Raw genomic sequence first — 22,815 nt, forward strand, 5'->3', positions numbered from 1 at the left:
CAAAATTCCACTGATCCCAGGCCTCATGACTTTCTGAATGAGTCTCTCATGGGGACCTTGTCAAATGTCTTGCTAAAATCCATGTAGACCACATCTACCATCTTACCCTGATCAATTTCTTTTGTTACCTCCTCAAAAATCTCAAATTAGACTTGTGAGGAATGACCTTCCCTTCACAAAGCCATGTTAACTATCCTTGAGTAGACTGGACTTCTCCAAATGCTCATAGACCCTGACCTTAAGAATCCTCTCCACATGTTTGCACACCACTGAAGTAAGACTCACCGGTCTATAATTCCCAGATTACCTTTATTTAAACAATTGCCATTCATCAATCTCTGGCACCTCTCCTGTGGCCAAATAGGGCTCAAAGATCATAGCTCCTGCCCCAGCTATCTCTTCTCACACTTCCCTCAGAAGCCTGGGGTATATCGCTTCTGGCCTTGGGGACTTAGCAAAATGTTAATTTTTTAAGATCCAACACTTCGTCTTGCTGAATCTCAACACTATCCAGAAGAAAGAAGCCTGTTCTATTCCAAAATCACCCTGATCTCCTTTTCTCTTGTGAACACTGAAGCTAAGTATTCATTTAGGACCTCCCCAACTTCCTCCGCCTCCAGACACATGTTGGAGGGATAAGGGAGGCCTTATCCTTTAGCGGTCCCACCTTCATTCTCGTCATCCTTCTAATCTTCACATACACATAGAACACCTTGGGGTTCTCCTTAATCCTACATGTCCTTCTTCCTCTCAACTTGTTGCCTGACCTGTTTCATCAGCCACGGTTCCCTTATCCTACCATCTTTTCCCTGTCCTAGTGGGACAAACCCAGCAGAAGTGGTCCCTAAACTTCCTCCACATTAGTTCTGTGCTTTCACCCTTGAACATGTTTCCAATTTATTCTCATTAGTTCCTGCCTCATCCCTTCATAATCAGCCCTTCCCCAGTTAATCACTTTCCCATTTTGTCTGCTTTTATCCTTTTCCATACCCACACTCCTGTTCGGCTCCGAATCATGGGTCCTCTACCGGCATCACCTACGGCTCCTAGAACGCTTCCACCAGCGTTGTCTCCGCTCCATCCTCAACATCCATTGGAGCGCTTTCATCCCTAACGTCGAAGTACTCGAGATGGCAGAGGTCGACAGCATCGAGTCCACGCTGCTGAAGATCCAGCTGCGCTGGATGGGTCACGTCTCCAGAATGGAGGACCATCGCCTTCCCAAGATCGTGTTATATGGCGAGCTCTCCACTGGCCACCGTGACAGAGGTGCACCAAAGAAAAGGTACAAGGACTGCCTAAAGAAATCTCTTGGTGCCTGCCACATTGACCACCGCCAGTGGGCTGATAACGCCTCAAACCGTGCATCTTGGCGCCTCACAGTTTGGCGGGCAGCAACCTCCTTTGAAGAAGACCGCAGAGCCCACCTCACTGACAAAAGGCAAAGGAGGAAAAACCCAACACCCAACCCCAACCAACCAATTTTCCCCTGCAGCCGCTGCAACCGTGTCTGCCTGTCCCGCATCGGACTTGTCAGCCACAAACGAGCCTGCAGCTGACGTGGACTTTTACCCCCTCCATAAATCTTCGTCCGCGAAGCCAAGCCAAAGAATCCTTTTCCATAGCTATGCTGAAGCTCAGGGAGTTGTGGTCACTCTCACCAAAATGCTCCCCCAGTGAGAGGTCCGTCCCTTGACCAGGTTCAATCCCCAGCACCAGATCCAGCCCGGCCTCTCGTCGGCTGGTCCACAGACCGTGTCAGGAATCCTTCTTAATACACTTGACAAATTCAGCTCCTTCTCTCCCTCTTGCAGTCAGGAGATTCCAGTTAATATTAGGGAAGTTGAAATCACCCATAACTATGACCCTGTATAAGAGGAGTCACGTGATGGAGTAGTGGCCGGTCAGGGAATTCCAGCCCTCTCCCGAAGAGTTTTAAAAAAACGCACAAAACAAAGGTACAAGTAAAAATAAAGGTGAGAAGAAAATGGCAGCGAAGAGAGAAAAGTCGAAAACAACAAGAGAAGAAGAAAGAACGTCGGAATAAGAAGGTGAAGGCCTTACCTGTCCGAGGAGGCCCGCCGTGGAGAAAGAAGCCCGCTCCCTCAGGTCAGTGGAAGTCCCGGGCTCGGGACTACAAAAATGGCTCACAGAGCTGAGTAAAAGTGCACAACCGCGCATGAAAAAAACCACACTGACGGGAGGGGGGGAACAGCTGCGGAGTCGATCTCCACAGCTGAGAGAGACCCTGCAACACAGCAGCAGGTGCAGAACATGGAAAATAATGACAACAAGAATGAAGAGGGTAAAAAGAAAACAAGGAAACAATAGATGGACAATCCAGAGGAAGAAGAAGAAGAACAGAAAGAAATGGAAGAAGAAGAGAAAGGCAAGACAATGGATATATCTTTTTTTAAAGAATATATGGAAGCAGTGAAAGAATGGCAATTACAAGAATTTAATGAGATAAAAAGAAGAATTAAGAATGCAGAAGAAAAAATGAATAAAATAGAAATGATCATGTCAGAGATAGGAAAAAGAGTGGAAAATATGGAAGAACGAGAAATAGTTGTAGAAATGGAAGTAGAGGACTTAAAAGAGAAATCAGAAGAATCCAATAAAAAAGTTAAAGAGGCACATGAGCTGTTAGCTCAAAAGATAGATATAATGGAAAACTATAATAGAAGAAATAATATAAAGATAGTGGGCCTTAAGGAAGATGAAGAAGGCAAGAATATGAGAGATTTTATAAAAGATTGGATCCCCAGGGTCCTGGGAAGACCAGAATTACAGGAAGAAATGGAAATAGAGAGGGCACATAGAACACTAGCCCCAAACCACAACCGCAGCAAAAACCAAGATCCATTTTAGTAAAATTCTTAAGATATACAAGAGAAAATATATTGGAGAAAGCAATGAAGAAAATAAGAGAAGAAAAAAAGCCACTAGAATATAAAGGTCAAAAAAATTTTTTCTATCCAGACATAAGTTTTGAACTCCTGAAGAAGAGGAAGGAGTTCAATACAGCAAAAACAATCTTATGGAAAAAAGGATATAAATTTATGTTAAAGTACCCAGCAGAACTTAAAATAGTTATTCCAGGGCAACAAAACAGACTATTCTCGGATCCAGAGGAAGCAAGAAAATTTGCAGAAAAACGACAAAACAAGCAGAGAGATGAAGACATGTAATGAGAGTAAAAATGACCACAAATTATATGTATGTGTGTATATGGGTATATGTGTGTGTATATATATATATATATATATATATAGATGTGTATGTATACATGAATGTATCCGTATTTAGAGGAAAATATATAGAGTATAGATAAGAATTAATAAGGGAGGGAAAGGGAATAGAGGGAATAAGGAGGGAATTAAAAAAGTGACCTTTGTTACATATGAAAATTGAAATCTTTTCCCGGGGGGGGCTGGGTGGGGAGGAGTTACGGTCACTGCAAAATCAGTTGACGTTTGCGAGTGAATTCGCAAATCCAAATGGAGATGAGATGTGGTTGCCCGACAAGGGATAAAGGGCATCTCAGGAGGGGGAGGGGAGAATGGGGTTAAAGAAGTTTTAAATAGGAGAATAAGGAAAATGTTTGATGTTTTAGAAATGTTGTCTTATAAAGTGTTCAAAACAAGAAAGCAGAAATGGATAAGAAGGAAAGGTGATGATGAGGAAACGGAAAGGGAAGATAAACAAAGTATGAAATGGCTACATTGAACTATATGACTTTAAATATTAACGGAATACATAACCAAACCAAAAGGAAGAAACTGCTAAATTTACTGAAAAAAGAAAAAATTGATATAGCATTTGTGCAAGAAACACATTTAACTGAAATGGAGCACAAGAAATTAAAGAGAGATTGGGTAGGACATGTAACAGCAGCGTTGTATAATTCAAAAGCAAGAGGAGTAGCTATATTTATCAGTAAAAATGTACCAATTAAAATAGAAGAGGAAATAATAGATCCAGCAGGGAGATATGTAATGATAAAATGTCAGATATATTCAGAGTTTTGGAATCTACTCAATGTATATTCACCTAACGAAGAAGATAAAAAGTTTATGCAAGATATTTTTTTGAAGATAGCAGATACACAAGGGAACATATTAATAGGAGGGGATTTCAACCTTAATTTGGATTCAAATATGGACAAAACTGGGAAAAAAATTAACAGAAAGAACAAAGTAACCAAATTTATAATTAAATCGATGGAAGAAATGCAACTTTTGGATATATGGAGGAAATAACATCCAAAGGAAAAGGAATATTCATATTATTCGGGTAGACATAAAACATACTCAAGAATAGACCTAATTTTGTTATCAGCTCGTATTATGTAAGATAGAGTAAGAAAAACAGAATATAAAGCTAGAATATTATCGGACCATTCACCCTTGATATTGACAATAGTGTTAGAGGACATCCCTCCAAGAATGTATAGATGGAGATTAAACTCCATGCTACTTAAAAGGCAGGATTTTAGAGAATTAATTGAAAGACAAATTAAAATGTACTTTGAAATCACATATAATCCAACGGAGATCAATGAAAACTTTGGAGAATTCTATGAATAATTATACCAAACTGAAAACGAAGGGAAAGAAGACAAAATAGATGAATTTTTAACTAAAATTGAACTACCAAAATTACAAATAGAGGAACAAAATAAATTAACAGAACCATTTGAAATAGTAGAAATACAAGAGATAATTTAAAAATTACCAAATAATAAAACACCAGGAGAGGATGGATTCCCAATAGAATTCTATAAAACATTTAAAGATTTATTAATTCCTCCCCTCCTGGAAGTAATCAAGCAGATTGATAAAACACAAAGCTTACCAGATTCATGTAAAACAGCAATAATTACAGTAACACTAAAGCAAGGGAAAGATCCACTCGCACCAGCTTCATATAGACCAATATCATTACTTAACACAGATTATAAGATAATAGCTAAACTATTAGCAAACAGATTAGCAGAGTATGTACCTAAAATGGTAAATCTAGACCAAACTGGATTTATTAAAAAAAGACGCACAACAGACAATATTTGTAAATTTATTAACTTAATTCATGCAGTAGAAGGGAGTAAAGCGCCAACAGTAGCAGTTGCTTTAGACGCAGAGAAGGCCTTTGACAGAGTAGAATGTAATTATTTATTCAAAGTATTGCAAAAATTCAGTTTACCAGAGAAGTATATTAATTGGATTAAAGCATTATATAAGGGGCCATTGGCGAAAGTGACAGTAAATGGATATATATCAAAGCAATTTAACTTAAGCAGGTCAACAAGGCAGGGATGCCCACTATCACCCTTATTGTTCGCGTTAGCTATAGAACCACTAGCAGAATTGATAAGAACAGAAAATAATATAAAAGGGATAAAAATAAAAGACAAGGAATATAAAATCAGTTTATTTGCGGATGATGTTATAGTATACTTAACAGAACCAGAACTATCAATAAAAGAATTATATAAGAAATTGAAGGAATATGGAGAAGTGTCGGGTTACAAGATTAATGTAAATAAAAGTGAAGCAATGCCAATGAATAATGCGGATCTCTCAAAATTTAAGAAGGAATCACCATTCAGATGGCAAATGCAAGCAATAAGATACCTAGGTATACAAATAAATAAAAATCTCGGCCATCTATATAAACTCAATTATTATCCACTAATGAAAAAATTACAGGGCGATTTAGAGCATTGGAAAGATTTACCATTAACACTAATAGGAAGGATAAACTGTATTAAAATGAACATTTTCCCAAGGATACAATACCTATTTCAGGCATTGCCAATACACTTCACAGAGAAATTCTTCAAGGAGTTAAAGAAAATAATAAGGAAATTTTTATGGAAAGGGGGGAAACCGAGGATAGCACTAGATAAATTAACAGAATGATATAAACAAGGAGGCTTACAACTGCCAAACTTTAAAAATTATTATAGAGCCGCACAATTAAGATACCTATCAGATTTTTACCAAACAAGGGAAAAGCCAGATCGGACTAGATTAGAACTAAATAAAATAGAGGAAAAGATACCTGAACACATATTATATTAATGGGATGAAATATTAGTACCACGTAGGAGTTCTCCAGTATTAGATCATCTACTCAATATTTGGAAGAAGATTCATGTAGAAAGGAATAAAATAAATTACCAATGACCAAAACTAATATTGACGCAAAATCAGTTACTCCCTTTTACAATAGATAACCTTTCCTTTAGAGAATGGTAGAAAAAAGGGATCAAAAGAATAGAAAATTGTTTTTCAGGAAATAGATTATCATCCTTTGAACAAATGAAGGATAAATATAATATAACTCAAGATACAGTGTTGGCATACTACCAACTGAAATCCTACTTGAAGGACAAATTAGGAAGCAGTCTTGAGGTTACCAGAGGGAAGTAACTTTGAATATGTGATAACAGATACAATGATAATCAAAAATTTATAACAAACATGTATATTAAACTGCAATAAAAGGAGAATGAGGAAACAAATGGTAAAACTAAACAAAAATGGGAACAAGATTTAAATATAAAGATAAAGAAGGAAACATGGGAGAAGTTATGCTCTGGAACGATGAGAAATACAATACGAGGTTACGTATGATACAATATAACTGGATACACAGGTTATACATTATACCTCAAAAGTTAAATAAATGGCACCCAACAGTATCTGACAGATGTTTTTGTTGTAAAAAAAGAAATGGGAACAACAATTCATGCAATCTGGACATGTGAGAAAGTAGAAAAATTTTGAGAAGATCTAAACCAGATATTAAATAAAATTACAGAAAACAATATACCAAAAAACCCAGAGATCTTCCTCCTAAGTAACATAAAAAACAAAGAATTTGGAATTGATTTGGATGGTGCACAAAAAAGATTTGTTAAGATAGCTCTAGCCGTAGCAAAAAAATGTATTATGTCAACCTGGAAACTGGAAGATAATTTGAAAATACAACAATGGTATATAGAAATGAATAAATGTATTCCATTACAAAAAATAACATATAGTTTAAGAAATAATATTGAAATATTTGAACAAATATGGGAGCCTTACATGAAACACAATAGAGAAAACTTTCCGGGGATATTCACTACCTAAATTAATGAAAGGAGAAGGAAATGAAAAGAATTGACTCAGTGGAATTTCTTGTTTATTTTTATTGAATGACAACATTGTTTGACTGGTTTAATGTATATTAGATTTTGTACTTTAAATGGATGGGGTGGGGGAGGTAGGGAGGGTGAGATGGGAGGGGGGGAGAAAATGACACTGTATATATTTGAAAAGGAAAATGTATGTATCATGGTCAGTGTGGTTTATGGTGTGAAAATAAATAAATAAATAGATAGAAAACTATGACCCTGTATTTCCCACACCATTCCAAAATCTGCCTGCTTATCTGCTCCTCAGGGTCCTGAAGGCTATTTGGGGGGCCTATAGACGACTCCCAGCACGGTGATAGCTCCCTTCCTATTTCTGACTTCCACCCACACCGACTCAATACACCCCCTCTGCAGTCTCCTCCCTTTCTATAGCTGTGATACTATCCTTGACCAGTAATCCTACCCACCCCCCCCCCCCATCCCTTACCTCCCATCCTACTCCTTTTAAAACACCTAAACTCCAGGACCTGCATCAGCCGATCCTGCCCATCTTCCAGCCAATCCAAGCTCTAATACTCCAAGTGTTGAAATAAATACCTTTCAACCCCTCTAACTGGTTGCATTTATGTCCATCCTTCCTCACCAACATGTCTTTGTGGTTCTACTCTAGTCTCTGCCCTCTCATTCTGATTCCCACCTCCCCCTGCCAAACTAGTTTAAACCCTTCCCCACAGCTCCAGCAAACCTGCCCACCTGAATATTGGTCCACTTCCAGTTCAAGTGCAGCCCGTCCCTTTTGTACAGGTCAGACCTTCTCGAGAAGTTCCCTATGATCCATAAATGTGAGCCCCTGCCCCAACCCTTTAGCCGGGCATTCATCCGCCTCATCTTCCTGTTCCTACCCTCTCTGGCGCATGGCAGCAGGCAGCAGTCCCGAGATGCCCACCCTTGAGGTCCTGCTTTTTAACCTTCCCTACCTCCATATACTCTTCCTTCAGGAGCTCATCCCCACTTTTATCTGTCATTGGGCCCCAAGTGGACACAACATCTGGCTCCTTGCCCTCGCCCTCCCCCTCCAGAATGCTGTGAACTTGATCAGAGACATCCCTGACCTTGGCACCTGGAGGCAACATACCAACCAGGAGCCCTGATCTCACTCATAGAACCTCCTATCCATTTGCCTAACCAACAAGTCTCCAAATACCATAGCTCTCCTCTTCTCCCCCCCTTCCCTTCTGAGGCGAGGGTCCGGCCTCTGTGTCAGAGACTTGACCACCATGACTGGTCCCTGGTAGATCGATCCCCCTTCCAACAGTGTCCAAAACTGTACTTGTTGTTGAGGGGAACGGCCACAGGGAAACTCTATACTGTCACCCTGTTACCTGCCTCCTGACATTGGGGGGGGGGGGGGCGGTTACTGTCCCCCTGAAGCTCCTCTCTATCACTAACTCTGATCCAGAGTTCATCCAGCTCCCTAACTCAGATATTGGTCCAAGATGGCGGCGGTGTGAGTGTCCCCAGACGAATGCATGTTCTAGGTTAAGTTGAGAGCCGTGCACAATCAACAAACAGGATTGGATAATTGGTGCGTTGAGGAATGTTTAGAATTCAACAGCACCAGGATACATCTATGAGAGGTTCATGGTACTGCTATTGAACTGGCCCGCCACTGCGGAAGCGGGGCCCTCAGTGTCGAGTAGCATCGATGGCCAAGGGAATGGATGTAGTGTGAGGTGTGGTTGGGAGAGTTCAGGAAGCGGTGGCAGAATGACCAGTTTTGGACCTCGGAGGGATGGGAGTCAGGACTTCCACGCAGGCTCTCACAGAGAGCTGTGGGTGTGAGGACTGGAGAACATCGTGCAGACCAATGGAGGAGTGCGATGGTGAGGTTGGCTGGGTAGACGACGGGACTACTGGTTGCAGCAGGCACGTTGGAGAACGGTGTCAGTGGCGACGTTGGTGGCCATGGACACAGTGTGGGGGGGGTCCCCTTCTGGACAATGGTGCAAAGTCACTGAACTCTGTGGAACTCTGGGGCCAATTAACTGGATGTGTGGCTGTTTTGGAAGTAAGTGGTTGTTTAAGATCTTGACTGCTGGTGTTGTGGCATCAAGCCTGTGGTCTGGCCAGACTGACTGTTGTATTGTAGTCACTGGTCAGTAACGAGGGGAGGTTATATGTTTGTTGGGGACCTTGGTGAAGTTTGCGGTTGGTTTTGTGTCTGTTTGGTGTGTCCTTGCTATAACCGTGCTCAAGATGGCTGCATCGATCTATGGCAGCTTTGTGGGCGGGTTAAGTTGTTTGGACTTGGTTGTATGTTTTGTCTGGTGTTCACACTTGTTTTGTTTGCCCATGATGGAGGCGCGTAGATACGCAGCGGCTTCTGTGGTTGGACTGAGTGGTGGTGCATGGGCTGACTTGGCTAGTCTTGTTTGTGAGATTGTTTTTGGCTGGGCCTTGTCTCATGTTTCAGAAAAACACTGTTTCGTTTTTATGTTTTCAGTGTGGAAATGACAATAAAGTGACCCTGACCAACTCGGTTTGATAGGAGCTCCAGCTGGATGCACCTCTTGCAGGTGTAGTCAGCAGGGACAATTGTGCTGTCCCAGATTTCCCACATCCCGCTAGCGCTTTCAGCTGCCCCGGCTGCTGTCTCCATTAACTCTTCCAAATTTCAATACAAAGACTTTACCTTGGTTGGGAGTTCTTGGGCTTCACCATCTTGGAGGATGTTTCCTGGACCCAACACACTAAAGGTATTGTGAAGAAAGCACGTCAGCGCCTCTACTTCCTCAGGAGTTTGCAAAGGTTCAGTCTGATGTCAGGAAACACTGGTAAATTTCTACTGAGGTGTGGTGGAAAGTGTGTTGACCACCTGCATCATGGTCTGGTATGGGGACACCAACGCCCCTGACCATAAAGTCCTGCAAAAGGTAGTGGACGGTAGTTGACGTGCGGGAAAAACCCTCCCCACCATCAAGAACATCTACAGGGATACATTGCCGTTGGAGAGCAACAGCAATCATCAAAGACCCTCACCACCCAGCACATGCTCTGTTCTCACTGTTGCCATCAGGAAAGAGGTCTCGGTGCCACAAGATTCACACCACCAGGTTCAGGAACAGCTGCTACCCCTCCACGTCAGACTCCTCAACGACAAACTCAATCAGGGACTCATCGAAGGACTCTGACTTGTGCACTTTATTACTGATTTTTTTCTTCTATATTCGCATTGTCTGATTGTTTACATTTCTCTCTTTTGTCGAAGTATCTTTATCTGGAGTACAGTTTGCCCTACTGATATGCAAAAATTCTGCTGTGTCCACAGGAAAAGAAATCTCAGGGTTGTATGTGATGTCATGTATGTACTCTGACGATAAATCTGAACGAGGCATTTCCATCACTGGACGTTGTTTATGTATATTCCTATTTACACCATTACCACCACGTTGGCACCTTGTCGTTACTCCCTCCTCTGTTGTTTGAAGGGTTCCCCTTGGTCTCAGCCCCTCAATGCCCAGTGACAGGACGACTCTGGACTGTGGTCCTTCTCTGTAGCGCCCTTGCGTTGGCGGCACTAAAGCTCACCGCGTCCCTCAGCCCGTACTCCTGCAGCCTGGAATGTGCCAGTCGGCAGCACCCCCTCACCCACATCTCTGCCCGCTGAAAGACCAACAGGTTTCGGGCTGACCAAAGGGCTCCGCTCACTGAGTAAATGGTCTTCCAGCAGTTCTGGATATCTGACTGCGTGTGTCCCCGGGAACAGCCCATAGTTCAGAGGGTCCTCTGCCACACTGCTGCTGGGGATGGACCGTGACAAGAACCCCTGCATCCTTCTCCACATGCTCTTAGGGAATTTACATTCTGCAAAGAGATGGATGACTGACTCCACTCCACCACAGTCATCTCAGAGACAATGTGCATGATGGGTGATTGTTCCAGTTGTACAGGAAGGACCTGACCAGGAGGGCCCCTCTCACTGCCTCACGATAGTTCGGGCCTGGGCCCTTTGTACTTCCTGATGGTAGTGGTGAGAAGAAGACATGCTTGGGTGGAAGATACTTTCTTGAGAGACTGCCTTTTGTAGATGTCCTTGATGGAATGAAGTCCCATGATGGCGCTGGCAGAGTTAACAACTCTCCGGAGTTTTTTTCCTGTCCTGCGCTTTGGTACCTCCAAACCAGACAGTGATGCAACCAGTCAGAATACTCTCCACGGTTCACCTGCAGAAATTTGGAAGTGTCTTCAGTGATCTCAAACTCGTCACGAAGTATATCTGCTGGTGAGCCTTCTTTGCGATTGCATCAACATGGAGAACCCAGAACAGATCTTCAGAGTTCTAACTAACTCTGATATTCATTTTTAATATTAATTTATATTTAAAAAGTTTTACTTAAAACGTACAAGACGGAACAGGTGGTGTGGTGGTCAGCTCAAAGCTGTTACAGCCATAGCGATCCCGCGCTGTCTGTAAGGAGTTTGTATGTTCTTCCCTGTCTGTGTGGGTTTCCTTTGGGGCCTCCAGTTTCCTCCAACCCTCCAAAATAATATGGGGGGGGTGTAAGTTAATTGGGTACAAAATAAGGCCATGGACTTGTGGGCTGAATTGGCCTGTGACAGTGATTAATGTTTAATTTAAAAACGAGCCAATTGACCTCACACCCCTGGTAGGTTTTAAACAGTTGTAGGAAACCAGAACCCCCAGAGGAAACCCTCGCAGACACGGGGAGAACATAGAAACTCCTTACAGACAACGCCGGTTCAAACATGGGTGGCGGGCTCTGCACTGGTGTTGCGCTATGCCACCCATATTTTGTTTCGGTGTATCATGGTCACTCCTGTGGTTGGTGTGTCTTGTGTAGCTGTGTGGCTACAGCAGGGAGGAAAGTCGGTGCTCTGTGCCATGCACATTTGTGGATGACAATAAATTCTCATCTTCATCAGAATTGGACAAACAGGAACTTCCTCTGCCAATCCCGGGAAAACCCAACTCATGAGGAGGGAAGGAAGGGGATCTACTCTGACCCAGGGTGGGACTACACACCAGGGGAGCTCCCACATTGTCAACCCCCTCCGCCATATCCCCGACAGCACAGAGCCTCGATGTCCTCTTACTGCTGCCTATGACAGCAGGGTGGGGGGTTCGGACTGAGGGTGGGAGGTGGGAGGAGGGTGTGTTCGGAAATGGGAGATGGACGCACTGCTGTACCTGGGCCTCTTTGTGTCCAGCTGGAATGAAAGCCACACGGAAGTTGGTGCACAGCAGGATCCCAGTGACAGAGATTGGTGGTGAGTGGTGGGGATCTCTCTTCATTGCTCTCACTTGCCCCATCACCTTCTCCCCTGGAGGAATAGACAGGAGAGGAGTTAGTGCCACAGGTATCATCTGGCCCTTCACATGCACACCCACTCTCTCACATGCAGACACAAACACACAACACACACTCAGAGACACAGTTACCGACCTCAATATGCAAACCCCACTCACATCACCATCATGAAACCCCTGAGATAAAATTGGAGTGGTTAGAAGGAGGAGTGGGAGTTCCAGGGGCCAGGGTAAGATGGGGCAGAGACGAGGAGGTTGTGAGGGAGAGGAGGGGAGAGGTTGGAAGAGGAGAAGGAGAAGGGTGGAGAAGAAGGGGGCGCGGAGGAGCAGGGGGGCGGAGGGGGGGGGGGCGGAGGAGGGGGGGGCGGAGGTGGGGGGGGCGGAGGTGGGGGGGGCGGAGGTGGGGGGGGCGGAGGTGGGGGGGGCGGAGGTGGGGGGGGGCGGAGGTGGGGGGGTCGGAGGTGGGGGGGCGGAGGTGGGGGGGCGGAGGAGGGGGGGCGGAGGAGGGGGGCGGAGGAGGGGGGCGGAGGAGGGGGGGCGGAGGAGGGGGGGGCGGAGGAGGGGGGGGCGGAGGAGGGGGGGCGGAGGAGGGGGGGCGGAGGAGGGGGGGCGGAGGAGGGGGGGCGGAGGAGGGGGGGCGGAGGAGGGGGGGCGGAGGAGGGGGGGCGGAGGAGGGGGGGCGGAGGAGGGGGGGCGGAGGAGGGGGGCGGAGGAGGGGGGCGGAGGAGGGGGGGCGGAGGAGGGGGGGCGGAGGAGGGGGGGCGGAGGAGGGGGGGCGGAGGAGGGGGGGCGGAGGAGGGGGGCGGAGGAGGGGGGGCGGAGGAGGGGGGGCGGAGGAGGGGGGGCGGAGGAGGGGGGGCGGAGGAGGGGGGGCGGAGGAGGGGGGCGGAGGAGGGGGGCGGAGGAGGGGGGCGGAGGAGGGGGGCGGAGGAGGGGGGCGGAGGAGGGGGGCGGAGGAGGGGGGCGGAGGAGGGGGGCGGAGGAGGGGGGCGGAGGAGGGGGGCGGAGGAGGGGGGCGGAGGAGGGGGGCGGAGGAGGGGGGCAGAGGAGGGGGGCGGAGGAGGGGGGCGGAGGAGGGGGGCGGAGGAGGGGGGCGGAGGAGGGGGGCGGAGGAGGGGGGCGGAGGAGGGGGGGCGGAGGAGGGGGGGCGGAGGAGGGGGGGCGGAGGAGGGGGGGCGGAGGAGGGGGGGCGGAGGAGGGGGGCGGAGGAGGGGGGCGGAGGAGGGGGGCGGAGGAGGGGGGGCGGAGGAGGGGGGGCGGAGGAGGGGGGGCGGAGGAGGGGGGGCGGAGGAGGGGGGGGGCGGAGGAGGGGGGGGGCGGAGGAGGGGGGGGGCGGAGGAGGGGGGGGGCGGAGGAGGGGGGGGCGGAGGAGGGGGGGGCGGAGGAGGGGGGGGCGGAGGAGGGGGGGGCGGAGGAGAGGGGGGGGCGGAGGAGGGGGGGCGGAGGAGGGGGGGCGGAGGAGGGGGGGCGGAGGAGGGGGGGCGGAGGAGGGGGACGATGGGGCGTGGAGGAGTGGGTTGGGGATCCCCCAGCCACGGAAATATGACCCAAGGTGCATCCACTCACCAGGAAACAACTTCAGGCCCAATAAGTTGTCGCTCACCTCCACAGACACCCCCGACGTCTCCTGTAACAGACGGACAGAACCCCAGTGTTACACAGTGACAGACCTGTCCCCACCAGTACTGTACCCCAGTGTTACACAGTGAGAGGCCCGCCCCCACCTACATGTTCCCTGATACCATAGGCAATGTCCTCTTCCAATGTAGCTTTCTCTTTGCTCATTAGCGATGGACTCATCTGGAATTTTCATCTTTGGACTCAGAAAATGAAAAATCAAAACGGTTTTTTTGTTCAGGGTCATTGCTGTGTCTTTTCTCTCTGTTCCGCGTCACTGCCCTATGAACTCAGCGTAGAGAGAGGGGGGTGAAAATCAACCATGGTCTCCCACTCCCCATCATTTCCAAGTGACCCCAGGGAAGAGAGAGCGGGGAATCAGCCAATCCCTGCTCCGTGCTACTGCTCAGTGACCCAGGGTTAGAGAGAGGAAGAATCAGTCAGATTACCTGCTCCACTTCACTGCCTAGTGATCCTGAATTAAAAGAGAGGGGAATCAACCAGAGCTTCTGCTGACCCCTCGTGGAAAGTTTCTGTGCCTGGTAAAGAAAGCGTTAAATGCGAGCTGGTGAGACACTCTTGGGCTACGTGGACACCCTCTGGAGCAGATCAGCTAGTCCCAGGCCAACCCAACACAGACTAAACAAAGCATCCATTCAGTTTTATTAAGTCTCAAGAACAGAGTGGTCCCAACTTGCTGCTGAGTCACACGGAACAGACATGGATCTGCTCCAGGCTCATCCCACACACCCTCACACCAACTGGCAGCAATGTACACCACCCCTGGAGAGTATGGGAGAGGGAAGGGGAGGGATGGATGTAGGGAGTGAATTAGAAGGGAGGGGAGGGTGGGGAAGAGAAGGGGGAGAAAGTGTTGAGGAGGGGGGAGAGGGGGTTGAGGAGGGGGAGAGGGGTTGAGGAGGGGGGAGGGGGGGTTGAGGAGGGGGGAGAGGGGGTTGAGGAGGGGGGGGAGGGGTTGAGGAGGGGGGAGGGGGTTGAGGAGGGGGGAGGGGGTTGAGGAGGGGGGAGGGGGTTGAGGAGGGGGGGGAGGGGGTTGAGGAGGGGGGGGAGGGGGTTGAGGAGGGGGGGAGGGGGTTGAGGAGGGGGGAGAGGGGGTTGAGGAGGGGGAGAGGGGGTTGAGGAGGGGGGAGAGGGGGTTGAGGAGGGGGGAGAGGGGGTTGAGGAGGGGGGAGAGGGGGTTGAGGAAGGGTTAGAAGGGGAGGGTGGAGGAGAGGGGGGGTGGAGGAGAGGGGGGTGGAGGAGAGGGGGGTGGAAGAGAGGGGGGTGGAGGGGGGAGAGGAGAGGGGGTTGAGGAGAGGGAGTTGAGGAGAGGGAGGCGGGGGGGAGAGTGGAAGGGAGGCGGGAGGGGGGGGCGTGTGGTTGGAGGGGAGAGGCGGGGGGTTTCCAGAGTCGGGTCGGGGATCGCGCGGTGACCGGTGTCGGGATCCGGTCCCGGGTGGCCACGGCAATGACCGGGTGTGGAGAGCGGGGCCGCCACTCACCGAGCTGCCCTGTCGCCACACGACGGAGCCCGACCCGATCATGGCGGCGGCTCCCGGTCCCGGCCGCGGCGGCGCTTCAGTAGGGAGGGGCGGAGCTTCCCAGTTGGAGGAGGAGGAGGCGGGGCTTTCCAGAGGTTGGAGGAGGAGGCGGGGCTTCATAGAGGGAGGGGCGTGGCTTCCCAATTTGGAGCTGGGGCTTCTTAGAGGGCGGGGCTTCCTTGAGGGAGGAGGTGAGGCTTCCCAAAGGGCGGGGCTACTAGAGGGAGGGGCTTCTCGAGAAAACGAATCTTCCCAGAGGGAGGAGGCGTGGTTTCACAGGGGCGGGGCTTCCCAAAAGGAGGCGGGGCTTCCCGGGAGGAGGCGTGGCTTGGCTTCCTTTCAAGGGCTTTCAATTCAAATGGAGACGGTAACACCCCATTAACCTACACCTCCTTATACGTTCTTCCCGCGCAGACACTGGGAGAGCGTATAAACAAACTCCTTACAGACCGTGCGGGTTTCGAACCCCTGTCCCAATCGCTGGTGATTGAAGGGAGCGGGATCACTATTTCCAGTGGGCTGTGGAAAGCAACTAATTGCACCCAGAGACGTGAGAGGAGGACAAACACGCTTTTAATAGCTTACAATCAATGTATTAGTCCTCAGGTGAATCTGAGGTAAGGCGGGAAAACCAGGGCTTATACTGGGGTGGGTGAGGGAGGATCAACCTGTGGGTGAAAGACAGAGACCACACATTAAAAGAAACAATACTTTACAAATATTTACAAGTTAATTCTGGTCCAGCGCCTCAGTACTGAACGACTTTGGGCTTCCTGGACCCCCTGTGGTACAGGGTCAGTGGGTCTTGAGGGCTCTGGCTCAGGTCGTGGGGTGCATTGGACCACTTCCCGAGCAGTGATCCGGGGGCCCTAGGTGGGGTACTCGGTAGTTCCTGGCTCATTTGAGGCATCGGACCCTCAGTTCTGGTGGGTGCCGGGTGTCTGATTGAGACAGAGTTCCCCTCTGCCATCGGGGTATGCCACGTAGGCATATTTTGGGGTCGGGGTATGCCACGTAGGCATATTTTGGGGTGGCATGCAGCAGGTGCGCCCTCTCGATCGGGGGGGAGGGGTCTGCTTTGCTCCTCACGTTCTTTCTCAGCAGGACTGGCCCCAGTGCCATTAGCCAAGCCGGGAGAGTATTCCCAAATGTGGATTTTGACTAGAACGTGAGCATAAACTTGTGAAGAGTTGCTTTGATCGCTGTGCAGAGAAAGAACCTTATGGAGTGGAGCGCCGTGGGTAGGACATCTTGCCAGCGAGAGTCTGGAAGGCCTTCCATAAAAGTTCTCTTTTTCAACTTGTCCATTCCCCCGGGGATTGTAGTTAGTCGTCCTGCTTGAGGCAATGCCTCTTACGAGCAGATACAGACAGAGCTCTTCGCTCATAAATGATGAACCCCGATCACTAGGGATATAGCTGGGATACCCAAATGGTGAAAATAGAGTGCAAGTACCAGATGACCGTGGTAGTGGTCAGGACTAGGCAGGGGACGGCAAAGGGAAAATATGAGTACTCGGCAATGACGTGGAGAAAGTACATGTTTCCGTTGGTGGAGGGGAGGGGACCTTTGAAATCAACACTGATTTGTTCAAAGGGGTGGGATGCCTTTATCAGGTGCTCTTTGTCGGGGTGGTAAGAAGTGGGGTTTGCACTCCGTGCAGACCTGACAAGACCTGGTCATTTCCCTGATATCCTCAGTGGTGTAGGGCCAGTAGGCAAATTCCTCCAAGGCCTCTGGGAACAGAGGGTTGACCTAGAACATGCCTGGTTCAGCAGGGCTTCCATCCTGCTTCAAAGTTAAGCTATTAAAATTGTAAAGCAACTGATTGCACTCAGAGACAAGTGAGGCGCACAAACACGCTTTTAACAGCTTACACTCAATGGCCAGTAAACACAATGGTCCTCAGGTGAATCTGAGGTAAGGCAGGAAAATGAGGGTTTATGTTGGGGTAGGTGAGGATGGAGCCAAGGGATGAGCCAGCCATCAGAACAACACACGACAGTGATTTCCAGTTCACTGCAGACCTGGCATGAACTGTCTGGGCAGGAATTCCCCCGGACTGTGCCTGAGAGCAGGGACACGTGGGGGGGGGGGGTCACTGAATGACGAGGGGGAATTTGTCCCTCCCAGTTGGGCGGCCACACAGGGTAGAGAGGGGGAGAGGAGACGTCTGGAGAGAAGAGGGAAACAAGGTCTTTAGTCAGACCGGGCAAGGGTTCGGTGCTGGGCGTTGGGCTGCGTGGGAGAACCAGGAACCTGCCTCATGTTGAAGCCACAAACCACCTGTCTGCACCTCTGAAACATCACCCTTTCGCTTGTTACAGAATTATGCTATTATTAATCTTTACAATTATATATATATATATTTATATATCTTCTTCTTTTCTTTGGCTTGGCTTCGCGGACGAAGATTTATGGAGGGGGTAAAAAAAGTCCACGTCAGCTGCAGGCTCGTTTGTGGCTGACCAGTCCGATGCGGGACAGGCAGACACGATTGCAGCGGTTGCAAGGGAAAATTGGTTGGTTGGGGTTGGGTGTTGGGTTTTTCCTCCTTTGCCTTTTGTCAGTGAGGTGGGCTCTGCGGTCTTCTTCAAAGGAGGCTGCTGCCCGCCAAACTGTGAGGCGCCAAGATGCACGGTTTGAGGCGTTATCAGCCCACTGGCGGTGGTCAATGTGGCAGGCACCAAGAGATTTCTTTAGGCAGTCCTTGTACCTTTTCTTTGGTGCACCTCTGTCACGGTGGCCAGTGGAGAGCTCGCCATATAATACGATCTTGGGAAGGCGATGGTCCTCCATTCTGGAGACGTGACCCAGCGCAGCTGGATCTTCAGCAGGGGTTTCTACGAGGCTCTAAAGGCTGTGTACGGCCCCTCACCCCGTCCAAAGCCTGCTGCGCAGCTCAGACGGCAAAGTCCTCCTCAGCGACAAGATCTCCATCCTCAACCGATGGTCAGAACACTTCCAATCTCTTTTCTGTACCAACCGCTCAGTCCAAGATTCCGCCCTGCTCCAGCTCCCTCAACAGCCCCTAAGGCTAGAGCTGGATGAGGTTCCCACCCTGGATGAGACATATAAGGCAATCGAACAACTGAAAAGTGGCAAAGCAGCAGGTATGGATGGAATCCCCCCAGAAGTCTGGAAGGCTGGCGGCAAAACTCTGCATGCCAAACTGCATGAGTTTTTCAAGCTTTGTTGGGACCAAGGTAAACTGCCTCAGGATCTTCGTGATGCCACCATCATCACCCTGTACAAAAACAAAGGCGAGAAATCAGACTGCTCAAACTACAGGGGAATCACGTTGCTCTCCATTGCAGGCAAAATCTTCGCTAGGATTCTACTAAATAGAATAATACCTAGTGTCGCTGAGAATATTCTCCCAGAATATTTATATATATATCTTAGTGAAATCACTGGGTGGGTTTGTATAGGGGAGAGATACACATCACATCAAATAGATGCAGAGGCTCCATTAAGTGGGAGATGAAAAAACTTTTCATTGTCCAGTTGAAAGCTGTGAAAAGTGCCTTAAACCTAAAGGTGATTATTCATTGGAAGCCTGTTTGCTCAAAAAGAAATCTTTTATCCCCATTTCTTTTTCAATCTTCTTAGTAATCATTTTATAGGTAAATGATTCATGAGAACACAATCAAGAAGGGGAAAAAAATCACTAGATGAGATCATATGAATTAACATGTAGCATTATATGACAATTAACGAATATTTCTTATCTTCTCAAACTGTAATCTTCAAAAAAATACATTTTTATTATATAAAAGCCATCTAATCTAAGAAAAAAAAACTGGACAGCCTATCATGAGAATTTATTAATAAAAATTAATCATCTGGTGTTCACCAACAAAGAGAAAGGAAATAAAATTAAATATAGTCCAGAAGGGAACATAATTTATAAATTATGGTCTCTTCAAATTTAACAGAAGTATCAAATGGACAACTCCTAACTTTCTCCAAACTTCAACATGACATCCTTTGAGAGAGCCCCTGAGTCAAAGTAGGTGGATTAGAATCTTTCCATTTAAATAAGATAGTTCTTCTGGCCAACAAGGTAGAAAAGGATACAACCTGATATGTGGAAGTGGGAACTCGTCCCACTTCTAGAAGTATAAGTCCGAAAAGAGCCATCAATGGGTTAGGTTGCAAACTGATATCCAGTATAGCTGACAAAATCTTAAAAAATATCTATTCAATACCTCTCCAACATAGGGCATGACCAAAACATATGGGTTAGAGAAGCCACTTTTGATTTACATCAATCACAAATTGGACTAATGTTCGAATACGGGCCGATTTGACTTTCGACAAATGAGCCTGATGTACTGGCTTAAACTGAATCAAAGAATGATGAACACATATTTTTTTTTTTTTTTTTTTTTTTTTTTTTTTGAATGATGAACACATATTGAAGAGGTATTAACCAGTCCAAAAATCTTCTCCCATGATTCCTCTGGAAGATGTAACTGAAGTTCAATCTTGATTGACTATTGTAATCCATTGAAACCAAAGATTCCAGTTTGCTGGAAAAACACCTGTGTAAACAGAAAGCAATTTGCTTCATGACCCGTGGAGATAAGTCAGAGACCACTGCCATGAGTTGTGTTTTTAAACTTAAGAGCCAGTGGTGATGTCATATCAGGTGATTACGCCTCTTGAAATGAGCATCTTCAAAATTGATCCAACTTCATCTGAAGTCAGAGAAATGTGGAAACCTTCAATGGGAGAGCTTCTGTCATGTGGTTCTCCCTTTAACAGGGAAGGAACACAGAATCAGTAGCCACTTTGACTTTCTCTTTGTCAAGAGAGGGCAGTTCTACATGTCCATTTGTAATGGTCACTTCGTAACCCTTGCTTGGGTTGGTGAAATCATCATGTGAAACACAAATTCTGAAACCTCCATGCAAGAGAGGGGAATTTGAGAAAAAAGTCATTCGTATGAATATATGTTCCTCTGAAAGCAAATCTACAAGAATTTGTGAGTTTGAGAACTTTTGAATGACAGTTTTAAAGTCAATGAGTTTCAACAAAAAAGAATTCTAAGACTGAACTTTAAAATAATCTCTTCAGAATTGTGCCTGAACTGTCATGGTTTGGGATTGGCCAAACACACACACACACACACACACACACACACACACACACACACACACACACATACAGAGATACATGCACCCACACATAGATACATGCACATAGTGGGGTTAAGTTTAGAGTTAAGTAAGATTTTATTTTATGAATAGTTATTGTTTTGAAGATGCAATTGTCTTGGTCAATTTCTAGTGTTGCTGGTCTGTAGTGTAACACTCTTCTAATAACAGCTCTTGTGAATATTTATGTCCTTTTATTTTTGTGATCTTTCTTGTAAAGGTTAAAACCTTGTGTTTTTTGATTTTTAGTTAATTTTGTGCCTGTCTCTTTAACAGAATTATTGTTACCATAGTGACTATGCTGTAATATGTCACAAAATCCACCCAGACTAACAACTTGCTCATTATTCAACTAGATGTGAAGGAAGCGTGAGCACGAGAAATTTTACTTTGAATTTTCTTTTGCATCTCTTTAAATACCTTTTTGTACTTCTTTAAAGTTTATGTATCTCTTTAAAAGCTTCTTTTTTAAAATTTTTTTTATTTTTCACACCGTAAACCACATTGATCAAGATACATACATTTTCCTTTTCAAATATATACAGTGTTGTTTTCTCCCCCCCTCCCTCTTCCCATCCCACCCTCCCTACCTCCCCTCCCATTCATTTAAAGTACAGAATCTAAGATACATTAAACCATTCAAACAATGTTGTCACTCAATAAAAATAAGCAAGAAATTCCACTGAGTCAATTCTTTTCATTTCCTTCTCCTTCTGTCATTTTAGGTGGTAAATGTCCCCGGTAGGTTTTCTCTATTGTGTTTCATGTATGGCTCCCATATTTGTTCAAATATTGCAATATTATTTCTTAAATTATATGTTATTTTTTCTAATGGAATACATTTATTCATTTCTATATACCATTGTTGCATTCTCAAGTTATCTTCTAATTTCCAGGCTGACATAATACATTTTTTGCTACAGCTAGGGCTATCCTAACAAATCTTTTTTGTGCACCATCCAAATCAAGTCCAAATTCTTTGTTTTTTATGTTACTTAGGAAGAAGATCTCTGGGTTTTTTGGTATATTGCTTTCTGTAATTTTATTTAATATCTGGTTTAGATCTTCCCAAAATTTTTTCACTTTTTCACACGTCCAGATTGCATGAATTGTTGTTCCCATTTCTTTTTTACAACGAAAACATCTGTCAGATACTGTTGGGTCCCATTTATTTAACTTTTGAGGTGTAATGTATAGTCTGTGTAGCCAGTTATATTGTATCATACGTAACCTCGTGTTTATTGTATTTCTCATAGTTCCAGAGCATAACTTCTCCCATGTTTCCTTCTTTATCTTTATGTTTAAATCTTGTTCCCATTTTTGTTTCCTCATTTGTTTCCATTTGTTTCCTCATTCTCCTTTTCTTGCAGTTTAATATACATATTTGTTATAAATTTTTTGATTATCATTGTATCTGTAATCACATATTCAAAATTACTTCCCTCTGGTAACCTCAGACTGCTTCCCAATTTGTCCTTCAAGTAGGATTTCAGTTGGTAGTATGCCAACACTGTATCTTGAGTTATATTATATTTATCCTTCATTTGTTCAAAAGATAGCTTTAAAAGCTTCTTTATATACGTTTTATATCTTTATTATACCTAAATGCTTTATTATTCATGGTTAAGAAAGTCTTGTGATGAAGCTATGCAAAATGTTTCTCTGTTCTATCAACGAATTAAAACTACATAAAGTAACAGCCACAGAGTTTGATCTGTTGGATTAAAGAGATTGAAATTTGGGATATTGCAGCTCCTGCTTTGGAAGATAATACTCTGAAATGAGGATATATTGGAATACGGAAAGTGTCATCTATATTCCTGTCTTGGCATGTTGTGAAACAGGAAAGTTTGCCGACTCAGTGACTGTAGCGAAAACACAGAAGTGCTGGAGGAGCTCAGCAGGTTTTGCAGCATCCATGGGAGGTACTGACATTTCAGGGCTATGCCCTTTCTCAAGGTATGAGTAAAAAGCAGGCAAGTGCTTCTCAAAAAGCAGACTATAGGTGGACCGTGGAGA

General features: G+C 46.3%; 1 protein-coding gene across 1 annotated transcript in view; it reads right to left on the bottom strand.

Annotated features, from left to right (window-relative positions):
- mtmr11 (myotubularin related protein 11) overlaps nucleotides 1-15,847 on the bottom strand; it is a 36,879-nt gene extending 21,032 nt beyond the window's left edge. The window contains 4 exon segments of the mRNA XM_069940592.1: nucleotides 12,357-12,490; nucleotides 14,043-14,103; nucleotides 14,543-14,632; nucleotides 15,596-15,847. Of these exon segments, the coding sequence (XP_069796693.1) occupies nucleotides 12,357-12,490; nucleotides 14,043-14,103; nucleotides 14,543-14,632; nucleotides 15,596-15,754 (444 nt within the window). The 5' untranslated portion in view covers nucleotides 15,755-15,847.
- Between the last annotated feature and the right edge of the window lie 6,968 nt (nucleotides 15,848-22,815).

The sequence above is a fragment of the Narcine bancroftii genome, chromosome 5 (genome assembly GCF_036971445.1).
Source record: "Narcine bancroftii isolate sNarBan1 chromosome 5, sNarBan1.hap1, whole genome shotgun sequence".
NCBI classification, from domain to species: domain Eukaryota; kingdom Metazoa; phylum Chordata; class Chondrichthyes; order Torpediniformes; family Narcinidae; genus Narcine; species Narcine bancroftii.